The sequence below is a fragment of the Argopecten irradians genome, chromosome 4, assembly GCF_041381155.1.
Source record: "Argopecten irradians isolate NY chromosome 4, Ai_NY, whole genome shotgun sequence".
Taxonomy (NCBI): Eukaryota; Metazoa; Mollusca; class Bivalvia; order Pectinida; family Pectinidae; genus Argopecten; species Argopecten irradians.
In genome coordinates this window covers 39,191,369-39,210,725 of record NC_091137.1, presented here as the reverse complement: position 1 = coordinate 39,210,725, position 19,357 = coordinate 39,191,369, and the positions used below count along the sequence as shown (strand labels likewise).

General features: G+C 36.7%; 2 protein-coding genes across 2 annotated transcripts; one reads left to right on the top strand and one right to left on the bottom strand.

Moving 5' to 3' along the window:
• Positions 1-220: 220 nt before the first annotated feature.
• LOC138322287 (sec1 family domain-containing protein 1-like) lies at positions 221-1,449 on the top strand. The gene is given in 2 exon segments (XM_069266326.1): positions 221-1,039; positions 1,042-1,449. Coding segments are annotated over 2 exon segments (1,212 nt in total). The 5' UTR covers positions 221-235.
• Positions 1,450-16,450: 15,001 nt separating this feature from the next.
• On the bottom strand, positions 16,451-18,463 carry LOC138322286 (uncharacterized). Its single transcript, XM_069266324.1, has one exon. The coding sequence runs from the start codon at positions 18,461-18,463 to the stop codon at positions 16,451-16,453; it is 2,013 nt and encodes a 670-aa protein (XP_069122425.1).
• Positions 18,464-19,357: the final 894 nt, after the last annotated feature.

Below are 19,357 nucleotides of genomic sequence, written 5' to 3'. Positions count from 1 at the left end.
TTTATTTATATTACCTTTGTAATTATGATAACAACAAGGTTGTCATTTTCAAACCGTACTGTAAAAGTTTCCTCATGTTTTTAAATACATAATTGCTGAAAAGCTTTAAAATATAATGTATTTTTTCATTATTTAAAAAAAAAATGGGAAAATGTAAATGTATTTTATAATTCCACTGTTAATATAATGAAATGATTTAATAACTGATGTACTTTATCAGAAAAAAATAGCAATCATGGATGAAAATATAACATTACAAGCAGGCCTACAAAATGGAAAAGACAAACAGAAAGTAGAATTACCTCCCCTACTTCGTCGTCATTCTTGCCACGTCAAGCGGTGTCAGCACTGTTTCAAGATGGCTGCCTCCCTGCGAGAAAAGCAAATCCAGGCATTAAAACGTATGATTAACTTTAACCAGCCTCCAACTAAAGCCACATCGTCGGAACCACAATGGAAAGTTCTCGTATACGATCGTTTTGGTCAAGATATCATTTCTCCCCTGATGTCGGTGAAGGAACTGCGAGATATGGGGGTAACACTTCATCTCAATTTACACTCGGACAGGGATCCGATCCCTGATGTACCGGCGATTTATTTCGTGTTACCAACCGATGATAACATACAGAGAATCTGTAGAGACTTTGGAAATCAGTTGTACGAGTCATATTTCCTAAATTTTATCTCAGCAGTTCCTCGTCAAAAACTTGAGGATATCGCTAGTGCTGCAATACAGCAAAACTGTGTCCACCAAGTTTCCAAGGTGTTTGACCAATATTTAAACTTTATCTCCCTTGAAGATGACATGTTTGTGTTGAGAAACCAGGAAAGGGATAGTATATCGTACTTTGCCATAAACAAAGGAGATGTGAAAGACACGGACATGGAATTCATTATGGACACTGTTGTTGACAGTTTGTTTTGTGTGTTTGTGACACTTGGTGTGGTTCCGGTCATAAGATGCCCGCGAGGAAATGCCGCAGAGATGGTTGCAGAGAAACTTGACAAAAAACTCAGAGAAAATCTACGGGATGCACGTATAATAGTTTTTTCACTTCAGACAGCATTCAGACTGGTCAGTTCAGCTTCCAACGTCCACTTCTGGTGTTGCTTGACCGTAATCTTGATTTGGCAACAATGTTGCACCACACATGGACATATCAAGCCCTAACACATGACGTGTTTAACCTTCAACTTAACAGGGTTGAGGTGGAAGAAACAGTGGAGGCCAAATCTCCAGGTGGAGCTCCGATGAAAAAGAAGAAAAGTTATGATTTAAACCCTACCGACCGATTTTGGCAAGCCCAGAAGGGAAGCCCTTTTCCTATGGTAGCTGAAGCTGTTCAAGAGGAACTTGATTCCTACAGAGCACAAGAGGATGAGGTCAAGAAACTGAAAACTGCCATGGGACTTGAAGGCGAGGATTGGTATATTGATCTACAATCATGACTATATACCGATTTCCCGCCTTAGCTTGCTAGGGGTGAAAGGCCCTAGGATGTCTATGTGAACTCTCTCTAAGGGAAAGCCAGCTTGATAGGACACCAGTCCTGTTTGGCCACATGGCCCTTCTTGTTTTTAGCACAGGAGACACAATGATCGTACGTGTAGTTTGGCGTCCTGCCTCATACCGTGCCACCATACATGCTGCTTTAACTTCTTATGAGATTTACTCTCTCCCCACAAGTGTCCACCGACCGTTTTTGTCATGCACGTTCCTTAGTGCTTTTCCTCTTAAATCCTGGGGGGCAATAAGTCGTGGACGTTTGTGGCCCTCGGGGACGTGATGGAGAATGCCACGTACGAGTTGTTAACATGGACATTTCTTTGATGTGAGGTGATTTTACCTCCGATATGATGCTGATGACATAAGATCTAAGCCAGTCATGTGCCCAACATGCTGCTGCGTGTAGTCTTGTTGTAATTGTAGTGTATCTTGCCGGCTGTGTATTTGTTTGTACATTGTATAATTACAATGAATGATGCCAGCGTGCATAGGATGGAACCCTGTGGTATCCGGCTTTTATAGTTACCCAGTTCGAGAAACAGTTGTTTAAAATCACACGTTGCTTTCTACTATATAGGCTGCCTTCGGCTGGCAACTCTCGTGTATCGGTCAAAAATACATTCAAAGAATTTCAAAAATTAAAAAAAAAAAGGAAAGGGAAAGAGACATCTAAATTTTTAAATCCTCCAATACTGAAAGTTAAAATAGGCCTTTCCGAGATACCAGAATTGCTCGAGTCCCCTCGACGGAAAATTGTTTTTAAAAACAATTACCAGACTCTTCACTAAAAAATGTCTTTTAACTACATTTTATATTTAACCAAGTTTATTCTTCTGGCAAAGTTCCCGAGTCTTTAATGGAATCTACTATTATACCCCTTCCGAAGCCCGGAAGGATGCTACTGGTGCTAAATGAACCTATCGTCCTATTTCATTGACAAGATGAATTTGTAGAAGAACGTATGATAAATACTAGATTAGTTTGATTCCTGGAATCAAACAATATGTTAAGTCATTTACAAAGCGGCTTTAGAAACCGCAGGGGAACGGTAGACCACTTAGTTAGACTAGAAAACATTTTATACGAGAAGTCTTTGCCAAGAAAGAACATCTTCGATGCCGTAACTTCTTTGACCTTTTAAAAAGGCATACGACCACAACTTGGCAATACGGAATCATGAACGATCCTCCAGGATATCGGAATACATGGTAATTTGCCAAAGTTTATTTCAAAAGACCTTTTTTCACGAACAATGGAATTTTGCCCTACGAACCAATTTTTTTGAAATTAAATGTAATATGTAGCAATATAAAATGCAAACCCTTGAAATACGTCAAGATGGTATAAAAAATAATGTTTTATGTCATATAAACTGTATTATTTTTCTGAAGAGTATAAAATAATATTACATATAATGATCACAAATATGTAGGCAAAATGGGACAAATAAAAGTTTGGCTAAAATTTTTAAAGACAGAAAATATCGAAATTTTGGGTGTTATTTTCGCGCCATTTCAATTATTAACAATGGTGATTCACCCACTTCCAGTTTGAGTGCACCAAAAATATTTTCTAAAAAGTTTTGCTCATTACCTGAAATGAATATATTATGAAAATTTCAGGGAAAATTGTGGACCGGTAAATTTGTCGTTTAAAGGTTATAATATAGCATGGTCTATTTTTAGTAACGTTACATTATGTTAAGAATATGCTTATTTTGGGTCATTTATCACGAATCTAACTGTGTCAACATTAATGTATAATCCAATACTCATCTGTAACGCTTGATATGATTTCAAATTGATTTATTTAGTGATACTTTGTAGAAAAATTAAGTTTTACATAATCAAAATTACAAAACATTTGGCGTGTTTTATGACCCACGATAAGCTGTTTAGCATTTGAAGTAGCTTCACTAATATGTCCTGTTCTAATGATTTATTTTGTAATTATAGAGCATATTTGCAGTGAAGAGAGTGATTAAAATGGGGATTCTGTAACTGTGTGGTTTGAGAGGGAAGAGTTACCAGGTTACAACGGGTCATGTTACAAACCTACAATAAGTTCAATATTTTGCTGCAGGGCTAACACTTCTGATTAACATTTATGTTGATTCATGTTAAAAATGTAAATCTCATCACTTTACATATTTATGTCGTTTTAGATTTTAAGTTTATTTTTTTCGGGGAAACTCATTGATGTATTCATTTCAGATTAATACATTAATGGCAAATACTTCTTTAATCTTGACAATAACTAACTGAATGTAGCAGTTTCAATAATGAAAATAGACATTATCTGTAAGTAGATCATCAAAACTTGATTTATCTTTACAGTCAATAATCATATTTGAATTCCATGTTAGAATTATTATATAATTAGAAAATTAAACAGCTTTTACTGAGTAATAGACAAAAAGAAAAGCTTCGATTACAGTACATGAACATGGTGTATATCCCCGTGGTAAAGAGTGTGTGGCGATGAAACCGTTTTATTCAATACTGTAATAAACTGACTTTGAGTTTAGAATTATATGAGTTTTTTTATACGTAATTGTAAAGTAATCCGTATGGATTAAAACCATCTCTAAAAATCTTAATTGGCGGATATGGTATTAATCGTACAGAGATTAAAGGGAGAAACAGTCGAACAGGAAATGAGAGAGTGTCTGATCAAACTGGAAATCATTTAAATGCAGTGTATTGCATATACTTTATGTTACTTAGCTTTGTGTTCACGTATAAAATTGATTTATTTGGATCCCCTGGACATGTATAACTTCATGTTGTGATAACCAAATTTCTCTATAAAATCTTTTTTTTTACATTTTACCTGAAATGATAAACCTTATGCCATTTTGATTGATAGTATGATGTGTTTTACGATACACAAAGCTAATTATGAAAAATAAAACTGTGGACCTCAAAAAACGTTTTACTGTTTCATTAACCATAAAAGATGCTGTTATTTTTTTTAAACTGAAAAAAAAATTCTTGGTTAACTTTTATGGAATTCATGAAAATTCCAAAGAAAATTAAAAAAAAAAAACTCGAAATCAAACTTCAGTTGATTGATCACAAAATGTTCCGAACAATCTAAATATTAAACTGCAAAGAAATACTTATATAGTAAAATTAATACATTTTTGAACGAAAAAAATCGTATATCAATTTGTCTATGTTTTTTTAAACAAAAACTTGTAATGGTGTGTGATTTGATGCCATTGCCACACTTTTTGAAAGCACAATATTTGAAAAAATACAACAATATTATTATACATATATTGCACTAATATACGGGATGTGTGAAAAATTGGTTAAAAACTTGTTTCTCTTAACATTATAATCTACTCCCACCCATTTTTTTCTAGATTTTGTTATTATTTTACTTTTATGCATTTCAGCTGTAAAATAAAAAATAATATTTCTGAGAATGCAGTTGCAATCATCATCCAGCTTGAAAAGTGAATGATAATGCCCTAAAAATTCCGAAATACTTTGTTATTGTGATTCAATATTTGATTATTCTACAAGGTTAATAAAATCATATATTACTTTTAAATTTATGTAACTAATGAGTATTAAATAAGATTAAGAAATTTTTTTTTTCTTTTTTCTCAATTTTATGATTGAAAAACGGCCGTGGTGCAACCACGTTGTAATACTGCTAAAAATAGCACCTTGCCTTATTTCAGATCTTTAAACGGCAAATTTACCGGTCCACAATTTTTCTGAAATTTTCACAATTTTTATTTCAGGTAATGAGCCAACTTTTTAGGTCACCTGAGACGAAGACCCTGGGGTCTCTAGTTTCCCCCTTGGGAGGGGGTTAATTTTTATATAGTTTATATTGGGAAAACACATTTTTGTGCGCATTATTTGGTCATTTGTAATAGGATAATGAGTCAAATCTTGTCAGAATTATCAGTATGAGATGGCCATTTAATCCTATTAACAAATTTTCTATGACTGACCCCCAGGGGCCTTAGGGGCGGGGTCAAAAGGGGTCACAAATAGGCTAAAACTTCAAAAATCTTCTTCTGAAATTCTAGAAATGGTAGAATCAAATACTTTTCATAAATAGAAAGGTCTTAAGGTCCTTTACAAAAAATTGTGAATTATATGACCCTGGGTCTCACGTTTCCCCCTGGGAAGAGGGTCAAGTTTACTATAGTTTATAAAGGGAAAACACATTTATGAGCATGTTTTGCTCAATTTTCATTGGAAACGAGTCAAACTTGGTTAGAATTATTAGCCTGAGATAGCATTTTAATATCATATCCACATTGGTTCTGGCCGACCCCCTGGGGGCAGAGGGGTGGGGCTAAAAAAATGGTCAAATAGGCTAAAACTTCAAAAATATTCTTTTAAAATTCTGGAAATGGTATAATCAAATACACTTTATAGATGAAAAGGTTTTAAAGTTTGTTTATCAAAATTGTAAATTATATGACCCTGGGGTGTCCTGTTTCCCCTTGGGGAGGGGGTCAAGTTTACTATAGTTTATATAGGAAAACACATTAAAGAGCATTTTTTTGCTCAATTTTCATAGGAAATGAGTCAAACTTAGTTAGAAAATATTATGCCTGAGATAGCATTTAATACCATATCCACATTGGTCCTGGCCGACCCCCTGGGGGCAGAGGGGCGGGGCAAAAAAAGGTCAAATAGGCTTAAACTTCAAAATCTTCTAAAATTCTGGATATAGTAGAATCAAATAATTATAGATGGAAAGGTCTTAAGGTGTTTTTAATAAAAATTGTGAATTATATGACCTTGGGGTCTCACGTTACCCCTTGGGGAAGGGTCAAATGCAAGTTTACTTTAGTTTATAAAGGAAAAACATATTTGTGAACATTATTTGCCCAATTTTCGTAGGAAATTAGTCGAACTTGATTAGAATTATAAGCCTAAGATATAGCATTTTAACATCCATATCCGTCCTCGATGACCCCCTGGGGGATCAGAGGGGCAGGACCAAACAGGGTCAAAATGATTAAAATTTCAAAAAATACCTCTATGTTCACAGGTTTGATGGAAGCAAATACTCTTCATAGTCTTAAAAGTCAAATTTATAAATCACTGGACCAACTTCAAGGCCCAGCATATAGTGTTTATATGTCTTTAATTTGTTTCATTTATATAATCTAACTCAGGTGACCGTTAAGGCCCATGGGCCTCTTGTTAGAAAATATTTTTGGTGCACTCAAACTGGAAATTGGTGAATCACCATTGTTAATAATTGACATGGCCGAAAATAATACCCAAAATTTCGATATTTTCTGTCTTTAAGATTTAGCCAAAATTTTAATTGTCCCATTTTGCTACATATTTGTGATCATTATATGTAATTTTTATTTACTCTTCAGAAAATAATACAGTTTTATGACATAAAACATTATTTTGATAAATTTTTGGATCAAAAAGGGAACCCTGTCATACACCTATACTGGACAACATTAATTTGGCCACAGCACAGGCCCCTGGGACCTTTTGAATTTTTTAAACGTATTTCAAGGGTTTGCATTAATGTTGCTACATGTAACATTCAGTTTTTAATAAAATTGGTTCGTGGGCAAATTTCCATTGTTCGTGAAAGAGTTCCTTTTATATTTGACAGACATTTCAAAATTCGAACGGGTTCAACTTATTCAGAAACAGAAACACATGAGATGGGTGTCCATCGGGGTGGTATCCTGTCTGTCACACTTTTTGGCTTAAAATATTAACAGCATAATCAAATGTCTTGGTCAATCTACAGAAGGGTCTCTATTTGTGGATGATTTCTTGATCTGCTACAGATCAAGGAATAATGCACACTATAGAACGACAACTACAACAATGTTTAGGCAAATTACAAAATTGGGCTGACGAAAATGGCTTTAGATTTTCAAGATCAAAAACTGTCCTGCATGCATTTCTGTCAAAAACGAAAACCACACAACGATCCAGACCTCACACTCAATGGAATTAAAATTCCAGTAGTTGAACAAACTAAATTTCTTGGATTAATATTTGATTCGAAACTGTCCTTTGTGCCACACATAAAACATCTGAAGGATAAGTGCTCGAAGGCGCTGAAACATTCTATGTGTTCTGTCCCATTCTGATTGGGGTGCAGACCGTGAAGTGCTTCTGCGTATCTATCGGGCACTTATTAGATCAAAACTTGACTACGGCTCAATTGTCAATGGATCGGCTCGCATCTCCTATCTACAGATGTTTGACCCTATCCAGAATAAGGGACTGCGTCTGGCACTCGGAGCTTTTCGAACAACACCTGTGAGGAGTCTCCATGTGGAAGCTAATGAGCCATCTCTAGACGATCGACGAAAGAAATTATCCTTACAGTATGCTGCTCAACTGAAATCCAATCCCAAAAACCCCGCATTCGATCTTGTATTTAATCCGCAACACCAGGACATATTCAGACAAAATCAAAAAGCTCATACCAACATTTGGCATCAGAATTTTTGCAGGAACTAAATATAAATTTCGACACCATTGACGAGTACACCATATCGGATGTACCACCATGACTCATTCAAACACCTGATATCAATTTATCTTTGCATGAGAGGGCAAAGTCCAGTGCATTACCCGAAGAACATACTCCTTTCGGGAGTGCATCAGGACTTTCCCTGATCATGCTAAGATCTACACTGACGGCTCAAGAAACTATGGAACCAAAGAACTATACAACTTCATAAAACAAGCGTCAAAAAATCCATTTTATTATACTGGTGCTGTGAACAGGATAGCTCCCTCTCTCTGTATAGCTGTCTCCGTGATATATCACTGGTCAGCTCTATTTATGATAGTTAGTACATGTAACAAGATCTAGAGAGTAGCTGGTTTACACATCAGTATTTGGCCATGATATCTACTACCGTAACAGCCCACACAATGTATCCATTCCGTGTTATACAAGACTAATAAGGTATGATATGACCAACATGTGTGCAGATAACTGACCGTATACATGTACAATACACGAGTAGCTTTAGTCTGACAAGTGCCGAATAGCTAATTTTATGAATTCAAATAAAACTTATATTATCGTAAAACACACACCTCGCACAACATACACGCATCACACCGCATAAATAGGAGGCCGTCCTTACATGACCATAGATGTTAATAGGACGTAAATCAATCAAACAAACAAACAAATTTAGTAACATTATCTTTTTGATCTATTCATACAATGTAATATATTGGAGAACTGATACAAGTGGCGGGGCAATCCCCAAACATCTTGTACCTACTTAATGGTGAATGTGTATATAAGTCTAAATAAGGCTAGTGTTTAGAATGGTCTATAGACTGCATAGGTGTATTATAAAGTCTCTTTCGCAGTTTCCTTGGACCAAATCTATCTTAAATAGTTATACTACAGGCCTCACTATGGATGTTCACTTAGGACAAACTTGTTGTTGTTCTTCCAATATTTATTTAGCTGGGTCTTAAAAACTGTTGATTGGCCTGTCTCTTGTACAGTTAGTGGGTATTTCCACGAGTCCTGGATATTGTATTGGGATGTTTTCTCGTTGTTTCCAATCTCCGTATGTTTACATTTGGTAAGATTGAGAGTCATCAGCCAGTTCTCTGCTCACTTTACCATTTTATTTATGCTATTCTGTAGTTCTTGTCTGCAACGTGGAGTAGAAATTTATTTGTATAGTTTGGTGTCGTCAGCAAACATTAACAAGGCTTGGTACAGCTTCTGGAATATCATTTACGTATATCAGAAACAGTACTGGTCCCAGAACACTTCCTTGGGGAACTCTACTTGTTACTGGAAGACTCTGGGAACATGTTCCGGTGACTATTACTCGCTGTTCCATCGGAGTACTCTCCCTTTAATGCCATATTGTTCCAGTTTGTACCTTGTCAAAGGCCTTACTGAACTTCAGGTATATCACATCGGTATTGTGGCCTTCATCCATTGATATTGTCCCGTCTTCCAGGCATTCCAGTAGTTGGGTGGTGCATGAACGTCCCTGTGTAAAACTGTGTTGCTTTTTTGCGAATAGGTTGTTGTTATCCATATGTTTGACGATTTCGTCTCTCACTATTCTTTATAAAATCTTGCTAGGTACTAAGGTAAGGCTGATTGGTCTGTAGGATTGATTTATTGAATATAATAGTTAGAACTCTTTTTATTTCATTAACTGTTTTCGCCAGCAGCTAGCATTGGATGGATATCATCAGGACCTGATGACTTGTTAGGGTTGATTTTATTGATGGAAATATGATTGAATATCTTCACATTCAATGGTAACATATCAAATGTATATTTAATATACTCATTACATACAAAGTCGTCTCCACATGACTTATTATTTTTTAAACCGTTTTATACATATCATAATTTCTTGTGGTGATATAAGTTCATTAATGACCGAGTTACTATCCAAGAGAGATAACTCTGAAATGTACATGAAAGGAATAAAGTATAAAAGTGACCAATCCAATTCACTCATCATGCAATTTATTTGTAATTATTAATGCTTTCTAATTGAATTATTTTGATCAAAACACATTCTGTTCTCTTGAATCATGCTTGGTTTATCTTTACCTACATGGAAGCCCGTCCTCATATGATCTGGGCTGTTAATTATCCCCCGCTTTCTCCGAAACGGGGATATTAATTTGGGTTTGTCGTCTGTCTGTCTGCCCGTCTGTCTGTAACACTTCGTTTCCGTGCAATAACTAACAAATGTAAACCGATTTTCTTCAAACTTGGTGACAAGGTTAAATGCCTTTAGGGCTCGGCCAAGTTCGATCGCGACTGTCGATGGACCTTATTTAGCGGAGTTATGACCCTTTGAATTACTAAAAACGTCATTTTCTGACATTTCCGTACAATAAGTATAACAAATGAAAACCGAATTTCTTCAAACTTAGTAATAAGGTTAAATGCCTTAAGGACTCGAGCAAGTTCGATCGCAACTTTCAACTGATCTTATTTAGCGGAGTTATGGCCCTTTGCTTACATAAAAAAGTCAGTTTCTGCCACTTCGGTACAATAACTGTAATAAATATTAACCTAGTTTCTTCAAACTTCGTAACAAAGTTAAATATCTTACTTCCGAATAAGACTTCAGTTTATTCTATCCATGTTTCAATCAAGGTTAAACCTAACCTCAATGATGTTTACCTACAATATGTCCTGAAAGCGGGGGATGGAAATTCCACGATTTTGCTTGTTTGATCAATGTACCTGCTGCCCCTATTGCATGATCGTAAAAGGTGATTAAATTTAGTATCTTATCTTTTCTCTTCTTCCTAACTGACTTTATCTTTCATAATGCATCCCTTGTCACCGCCTCACTTTTGGCTTTGAGTTGAGCGTTCGTCCCTGTGAGGAAGGCTCTTGGTTCTGTCCCCTGGCCGAGACACACCAAAGCCTATAAAAGTGGTAGTTTTCTGTTCCTGCTTAGCGCTCAGCATACAGGGAGTGGGGCAACTGGTTCGCCCGTTGTCAGTATGTGACCGGATGGGGTGCGTCGCTTTGTGTCTTCGGCGGCATGCTTCTGTTATATAGCATTATAGAAAGGGAAACAGTTCCACTATACAAGAAGACGCAACATGAATACACCGCAATCTCCCAAAACACGCACCTCACACAACATACACGCCACACACCGCATAAATGGGAGGCCGTCCTTACATGCGCATAGCTGTTAATAGGACGTTAATTTATCAAACAAAACAAACACTGGGGACTTTTCTTAAGATAACCGGGCCTATATACAAAACTCTTATGAACTACATTTTGATTGTGTTTGGATGAAATGTCCAATCCTTTTAAGAACTACTAACTGTTGGGAGGCTTCATAAATCTGAAACATGTTTGTCAGATTTTAAAAGTTTATCTATCCACGCGTAATAGATTTAACACCATCTTCACAAATAATGTCAGTCCCTGCAAAAGTAGATTTACCTAGAGATTTCTTCCCTAGGTTTGCTTTCATTCCATCGTCTTTAAACCATTTAATTAAAATGCTAGCCCTTGAGTTGAGCGTTCGCCCCTGTGAGGAAGGCTCTGGGTTCTGTCCCCTGGCCGAGACACACCAAAGTCTATAAAAGTGGTAGTTTCTGCTCCTGCTTAGCGTTCAGCACACAGGGAGTGGGACGACTGGTTCGCCCGTTGTCAGTATAATGTGACCGGGTGGGGTGTGTTGCTTGGTGTCTTCGGCGGCATGCTTCAGTGATATAGCACTATAAAAAGGGCAACAGTTCCACTATACAAGAAGACACAACACGAACATACCGCAGTCTCCCAGTACACTCACCTCGCACAACATACACGCAACACACCGCATACATTGGAGGCCGTCCTTACATGACCATAGCTGTTAATAGGACGTTAATAAATCAAACAAACAAACAAACAATAAAATGCTAGCCACAATTTCTAAAACATCTGTTTCGGTTTTAATGTCCTTACTAAAATAATTGGAGTATTATCATCTGCATGATTATATAGAGTGAGCTGCCTCCTTGATGAAGTAAAAAAGTATCATCAATAAAAATGTTTATCAATAAAAACCTTCCTTGAGAAACACCCATTTACTGGCGATGCCTCCCAATGCTAATCACCCCCTCAAATTTTATCATCATGTAAGTTATCAAACATTGGATACAATAATTATATTATTATTATTTCCTTTATTTCCTCCAATATTGAAGCGTTTACAGAAAACAATAAATTGATAGATAAAGAAACCTTCTAACATACACACCTTACACTCATCTATACATATCAATACAGAAAATACTTACATTTTGCCACACGATAATCGTGATCTGCATTAGGGTAAAGTGATGATAAGTCGGACACCCTCAGCAAAGTTAGGTCAATGATTAATAAGAATGAATCTTGAAAGTTTCCGAGAGCGTTCTTATATGTAGTTCGGAACCTCTTTTTAGGTCACCTGAGACGAAGTCTCAAGTGACCTATTCTAATCGCCTTTTGTCCGTCGTCGTGCGTCGTCCGTCCGTCGTCCGTCGTATGTCCGTAAACAATTTACATTTTCGACTTCTTCTCCAAAACTGCTGAAGCAATTTCAATGAAATTTTGCACAAACCTTCTAAGGCATAAGGCCAATCAAAATTGTGAATTATATGGTCCCAACCCCCCAGGGGGCTGTGGGAGGGGCCAAAAGGGGTAAAATTGAGTAAAATTTCAAAAATCTTCTTCTCTACTCACAGATGTGTTAGAATCAAATACTCTTCATAGATAGAAAGGTCTTAAGGTCCTTTACAAAAATTGTGAATTATATGACCCTGGGGTCTCTAGTTTCCCCCTGGGGAGGGGGTTAAGTTTACTATACTTTATAATGAGAAAACACATTTTTGCGCATTATTTGGTCATTTGTAATAGGAAATGAGTCAAATGTTGTCAGAATTATCAGTATGAGATGGCCATTTAATCCTGTTAACAAATTTTCTATGACTGACCCCCAGGGGCCTTAGGGGCAGGGTCAAAAGGGGTCAAATAGGTTAAAACTTCAAAAATCTTCTTCTGAAATTCTGGAAATGTTAGAATCAAATACTTTTCATAAATAGAAAGGTCTTAAGTTCCTTTACAAAAATTGTGAATTATATGACCCTGGGGTCTCACGTTTCCCTCTGGGGAGGGGGTCAAGTTTGCTATAGTTTATATAGGGAAAACACATTTATGAGCATTTTTTGCTCAATTTTCATTGGAAACTAGTCAAACTTGGTTAGAATTATTAGCCTGAGATAGCATTTTAATATCATATCCACATTGGTTCTGGCCGACCCCCTGGGGGCAGAGGGGCGGGGCTAAAAAAGGGTCAAATAGGCTAAAACTTCAAAAATCTTCTTCTGAAATTCTGGAAATGGTAGAAACAAATACTTTTCATAAATAGAAAGGTCTTAAGGTCCTTTACAAAAATTGTGAATTATATGACCCTGGGGTCTCACATTTCCCCCTGGGGAGGGAGTCAAATTTACTATAGTTTATATAGGGAAAACACATTTTATGAGCATTTTTTGCTCAATTTTCATTGGAAACGAGTCAAACTTGGTTAGAATTATTAGCCTGAGATAGCATTTTAATATCATATCCATATTGGTCAAGGCCGACCCCTGGGGGCAGAGGGGCGGGGCCAAAAAAGGTCAAATAGGCTAAAACTTCAAAGATATTCTTTTAAAATTCTGGAAATGGAATAATCAAATACACTTTATAGATGAAAAGGTCTTAAAGTTTGTTTATAAAAATTGTAAATTAAATGACCCTGGGATCTCCTGTTTCCCCTTGGGGAGGGAGTCAAGTTTACTATAGTTTATATAGGAAAAACACATTAATGAACATTTTTTGCTCAATTTTCATAGGAAATGAGGCAAACTTGGTTAGAATTATTAGCCTGAGATAGCATTTTAATATCATATCCATATTGGTCAAGGCCGACCCCTGGGGGCAGAGGGGCGGGGCCAAAAAAGGTCAAATAGGCTAAAACTTCAAAGATATTCTTTTAAAATTCTGGAAATGGAATAATCAAATACACATTATAGATGAAAAGGTCTTAAAGTTTGTTTATAAAAATTGTAAATTAAATGACCCTGGGATCTCCTGTTTCCCCTTGGGGAGGGAGTCAAGTTTACTATAGTTTATATAGGAAAAACACATTAATGAACATTTTTTGCTCAATTTTCATAGGAAATGAGGCAAACTTGGTTAGAATTATTAGCCTGAGATAGCATTTTAATATCATATCCACATTGGTTCTGGCCGACCCCCTGGGGGCAGAGGGGCGGGGCTAAAAAAGAGTCAAATAGGCTAAAACTTTAAAAATCTTTTAAAATTCTGGATGTAGTAGAATCAAATAATTATAGATGGATAGGTCTTCAGGTGTTTTATAAAAACTGTGAATTATATGACCTTGGGGTCTCATGTTACCCCCTGGGGAGGGGTCAAGTTTACTTTAGTTTATATAGGAAAAACATATTTGTGAACATTATTTGCCCAATTTTCGTAGGAAATTAGTCAAACTTGATTAGAATTATTAGCCTAAGATATAGCATTTTAACATCCATATCCGTCCTCGATGACCCCCTGGGGGACCAGAGAGGCAGGACCAAACAGGGTCAAATTGATTAAAATTTCAAAAAATACCTCTAAGTTCACAGGTTTGATGGAAGCAAATACTCTTCATAGTCTAAAAAGGTCAAATTTATAAATCACTGACCAACTTCAAGGCCCAGCATATAGTGTTTATATGTCTTTAATTTGTTTCATTATTTGTTTTATTATATATTCTAACTCAGGTGACCGTTAAGGCCCATGGGCCTCTTGTTCACTTTTCTATACCGTTAGAGGTGTTTTATCCCGATATTTTCAAGAAATAGCAAGAAATGTAGTGTAACCATAATTTGATGGTAAGTCGGACACATTTGATGATAGGTCGGACATGCTGATTTGAAGTCGGACAGTGGTTTTGATAGACAGGACACTAGGCCTATCCAAGGACGTACATGTATATACATCCTTGGCCTATCTGACAAAGTTAGCCTTGCTAAATCTATACAGGTTATTTACAGTGAAGTGTATATGAATATTATATTTCCATGACTGATATCATTTAGCACTCACTGTATAGCACTTTAATATTTCGCGGGTCTATAATGGAACATATTGCGAGTGTTCAATTTCGTGGAGATGATACGAGTCGACACTATTAGGGCTTGTCAATGATTAAGCTCTCCTTGATTTCAGTGATACTGTATATATTTAACAATTAAAGGAATGTTATATATAGCATTTATTGGAGATATAAATGCAATCTGGGTGGCAGATAAATAGAATAGCGTCCGTTAATTTTCCCGCGCGGACTAACATGATATTAGTAAACAAGACTCACATCCATTTATGTAGATATTACTACACCAAGTCTAGGCTGCATTTATTGGCTCATAATGCAGATCACGATTATCATTACTAATTTAGAGTAATGGGAGTCACTGTGACAAAATGTAAATATAGCAAAATATAATCCTTCGTTAAATACAAACCGTACAGTATATGATTTCCGGTTTCACTGAGAGTTTTTGCATAGCCCTAGCGCTTTCGCTGCTCTTGCCGTTCTTCAGAGGATTTGAATTCTAATTTAATTTGAATATGAAGTAGCCTTTTATTTTCGCGTTAAATTCAAATCCCCTGAAGAACAGTAACCTGAAGTAAAGAGTCGGGCAATGCAAACCAGTCTAAAAGCGTTCGTTTTTCTTTAAAAAATCCTTGTATATAAAAATGACGGTTAAGTTCTACTTACGTTGTCCAGTTTTGACCATTGAATGTATGGAAAAGCCCCGTGTAAATTTATCACAGTTCTAAAATAAATTCTGAAAGCGAGGCTGCGTGGGATGTCAACACGGACATAGCCAACCGGTAGGACGTTTTAGGATTCCTATAATATAAATTAATTTCTTAGCAGCATGCAGAGCAATTTTGATGGGAAGTTTTATTTGTCTATTTCATTAGAAATTATACTTGATATATCAATACCATTTTTACCGACTTCCTTTTACTAAGCCTTCCGTTGCCCGACTATTCACATAGGTATTTAACATTAATTGATTTTTTTATCTAAATGTAACTAACAAAAACAAAAACAAGAAATTGTCTGCAACAAATTACAGATTATTGAGTTCTTAATCCTTCATTGATTTGAGAAACATAATGCACATGACAAGTAAAATGATCTTCTGATATTCTACCATGATGTGTTTTTACAGTGATACTGCTAATCAATTTCTGTGGGTTTTTTTTTCTCATATGTAAATCAAGGATTTCGAGAATGTTATAGTTTTAAACTCATGATAAACATAGACTGATTCTGTTAAGTCTGTGTATACACCGATGAATATGATTATGAAAAAGATTGTTTTTGAAGTCGTATCTAAAGTAACTTTATCACTGTTTTCTTTTCCTTCTGTTGATTTTGTTTTCTTTTTCCTTCTCTCGAAGTAGCCTTTTATTTTCGCGTTCAACTTTTCGCTGTTCTTTTTCCAATTCTTTTCGGTTCTTTTCATCACGAGCATGTTTCTTTTGCATGTAGATCTCGTCAGATGTCAAGACGAAGTGGGAGGTGACGTTTATTGGTTTCATCTTCGGAACGGGAAACAATTCTTTAGCGACTGTTTCTGGATTGACAGCAGGAGGATTCATTTGTGTAACTTTAGACTGATACATCTTCCAAGTTTCAAACATTGGATCTCTTAATACTTTGCCTGCCAAATGTGCAGCTTGAAATTTTAGAAGAGTTTCATCGCTGATAGCAGACTCTACAACTTCTAATGCCGTCTTAGGCGATACTACGTTCAACTTGGGTACAGGTACTTCACAAGAGGGAGATGACAAAGGGAGACAGTCGTCTGACGGCTCAATCTGAAGATTACCCTCCTGATCAATATTAAGTCCAGGAAGATCACTGATACCATTATTGAGAGGTAAAGAAAAATTTATCAAAGATACCACATTTTCTTCGGGGTCAACCTGCAAATCCGTTGGATTAATGGGCAAAGACATCCCAGATGTATTTTGGGAAAGTAATACATCAGAACTACCAGGAAGCGAAACCTCCGAAGGATTTGAGGACACCGTGTGGTCTGATCCGCGTGATGGTGACAAAAAGCTGTTAGGAAGTGTTTCTCTGGATTGAATCTGAGAAGGCGTAGTTTGGCTGGCAAGCTCAGTTGAGTTGGTAGTGTAAGATGGGATATGCTCTTCACTGTCGTTGCAGCTCTCAGACGGTTTGTATGCTTCAGTTGGTATTTTCTCAGGATTGAATGGGCATATGCCCGTTGCGGCAAATCCGCTTTTGATGTTGTTTGGCGTTAGCGCCGACTTCCAAGCTTTTCCGAATATGCGCAGAAACTGTTTGTGACCAACCGACACACCTGTTGTCCTGATGAAATTGGTAACCTCAGTGTTCCAGTGGCTTTTCAGACTTTTGAAAACAGTTCTGTCTAGTGGCTGTGTCCAATTACTTGTGTGGCTTGGGAGTTCAACCAAGATGATGTCTTCATTTCGTGCTTGATCTAAAAACTCCACATTGTTGTGTGAGGTATGCCCGTCACATATTAGTAGCTGAGGTCTTGCTGTCCCGATATTTTTAAGAAAAGTCTCTTGAAACCAAAGACGAGCAATGCCGTCTTTGGTCCAGCCACTATCGGACACTGAGTAATTGGCGCCTTTTATGGATGACCCTGTCTCGAGGGCTACTTCTGTGTCATACCCATATAAGGTTCTTTTTGATTTCCCCGGCATCACAAAATGAGGTGGTAGGCAGCCTCCAGCTGCGTTTGCGCAAGCTATGATGGTTATCATCTCCCTCGTACCGGACGCTTTGGCATGTACAGTCTTTGCACCCTTTTTTGCTACAACGCGTCCCGGCTTGTGGCACATATTCATGCCGGTTTCGTCCATATTCCATATCCTTTCAGGGTATAGGGAAAGATTGTGAGTCGTGATTACAGTTCCAAGCGATTCAAAGTACATTGACATTCTTTGGCGCGTCATGGCATCATGGCGGATTGTGGCCGTGGCTTCCGGTGCCCTCAAAGAAAATGTTTTATTTCTTACTTTTAAACCTCTCCACCACATGTCAGATGGTCTGCTGGCACCACCGTTGATTTTTATAGCTTTTTTCGAAGCATAGGCACCGGCAAATCTTAGGAAGTTTTCTTTAGAAAAACCAATGCCCATGTCAGCCCTGTCTTTAGCGCATGCAATAAGCTCTCTCTCTTCAATATCTGAGAAAATTTTCTTTTTCCCCATTCTTGCACCTTCCAACACTTTACCCGTTACTCTGTCACTAAGTGTAGATTTTGGAACAGAATACGTTTTGGCAGCTTTTCTTGTTGACTTTCCGCCTTTGACAGCAGCTATAGCCGCAGACATAGCTCTTTCGTCCCAGTCCCGCATGACTGTAAATAATTACAAACAATGATTTTTTTCTGTGTCTTTTAATATCATACAAACAAAAGCAGAAAGAAAGAAAAATAAGAATAAAATTAAAAGAACAAAAATATATTTTTAAAGACAGTTTAGTGATCGATATCTGTAATAATGTTTGTTTCAGATGGCCTTTTCAATTGCATATGTTAACATTGCAACCTTGCATAATGGAGCGGACACTTTCTAGTTCTCGATCGTCACATTGAAATTCGATGGTACACAACTGCATCGGTCCCTTGAACTTATTGAATTTGTTCGGTGGCTGGTGTGAGCCTTTAAAACACAAAAGTCACTTTTGATGATGTTGTATTTAAATAGCAAAGCTATCTTTGCGCTGTCTTCTCGTCGTAGATAGCCCATACGCCTACGACACGATCTGTCTTCAAAAATGGCAACTGCATTGATATCCTTGCAATTGTCTGGTTCCCATTTACAGAATAAATTTGTGCCTAGAGGAAGAACTCGATTGCCCCAGTGATGCATTCCAACAGCGTAGGTTTTTACAAAGATCTTCTTCATGACTGCAAATTTCAGAAAAGAAACCTCGTGTAATCTTTGCATTTTTTTATAGAATTTTAATGACATGTATTTCATATTAAATTTGGGCGTTTTCTTTAATTTGTCCCTAACCATCGTGTTTTTAATCATTCATACTGTATTTTAAATGTCATGTTTTCAGATTTAAAATAATTTTGTAGAATATTGTCTTCAGTGAAAATAATTGGCAGCTATGATAATGTCATTTTGTATACTAGTAAAAGGTTTTACTTAACAGAACCAAGAGTATATAGGGCGTATTTTGTGTGATAGGGATATATATATTCTATAACACAGTTTAATGTATATTTTCTGTTGGCTGGA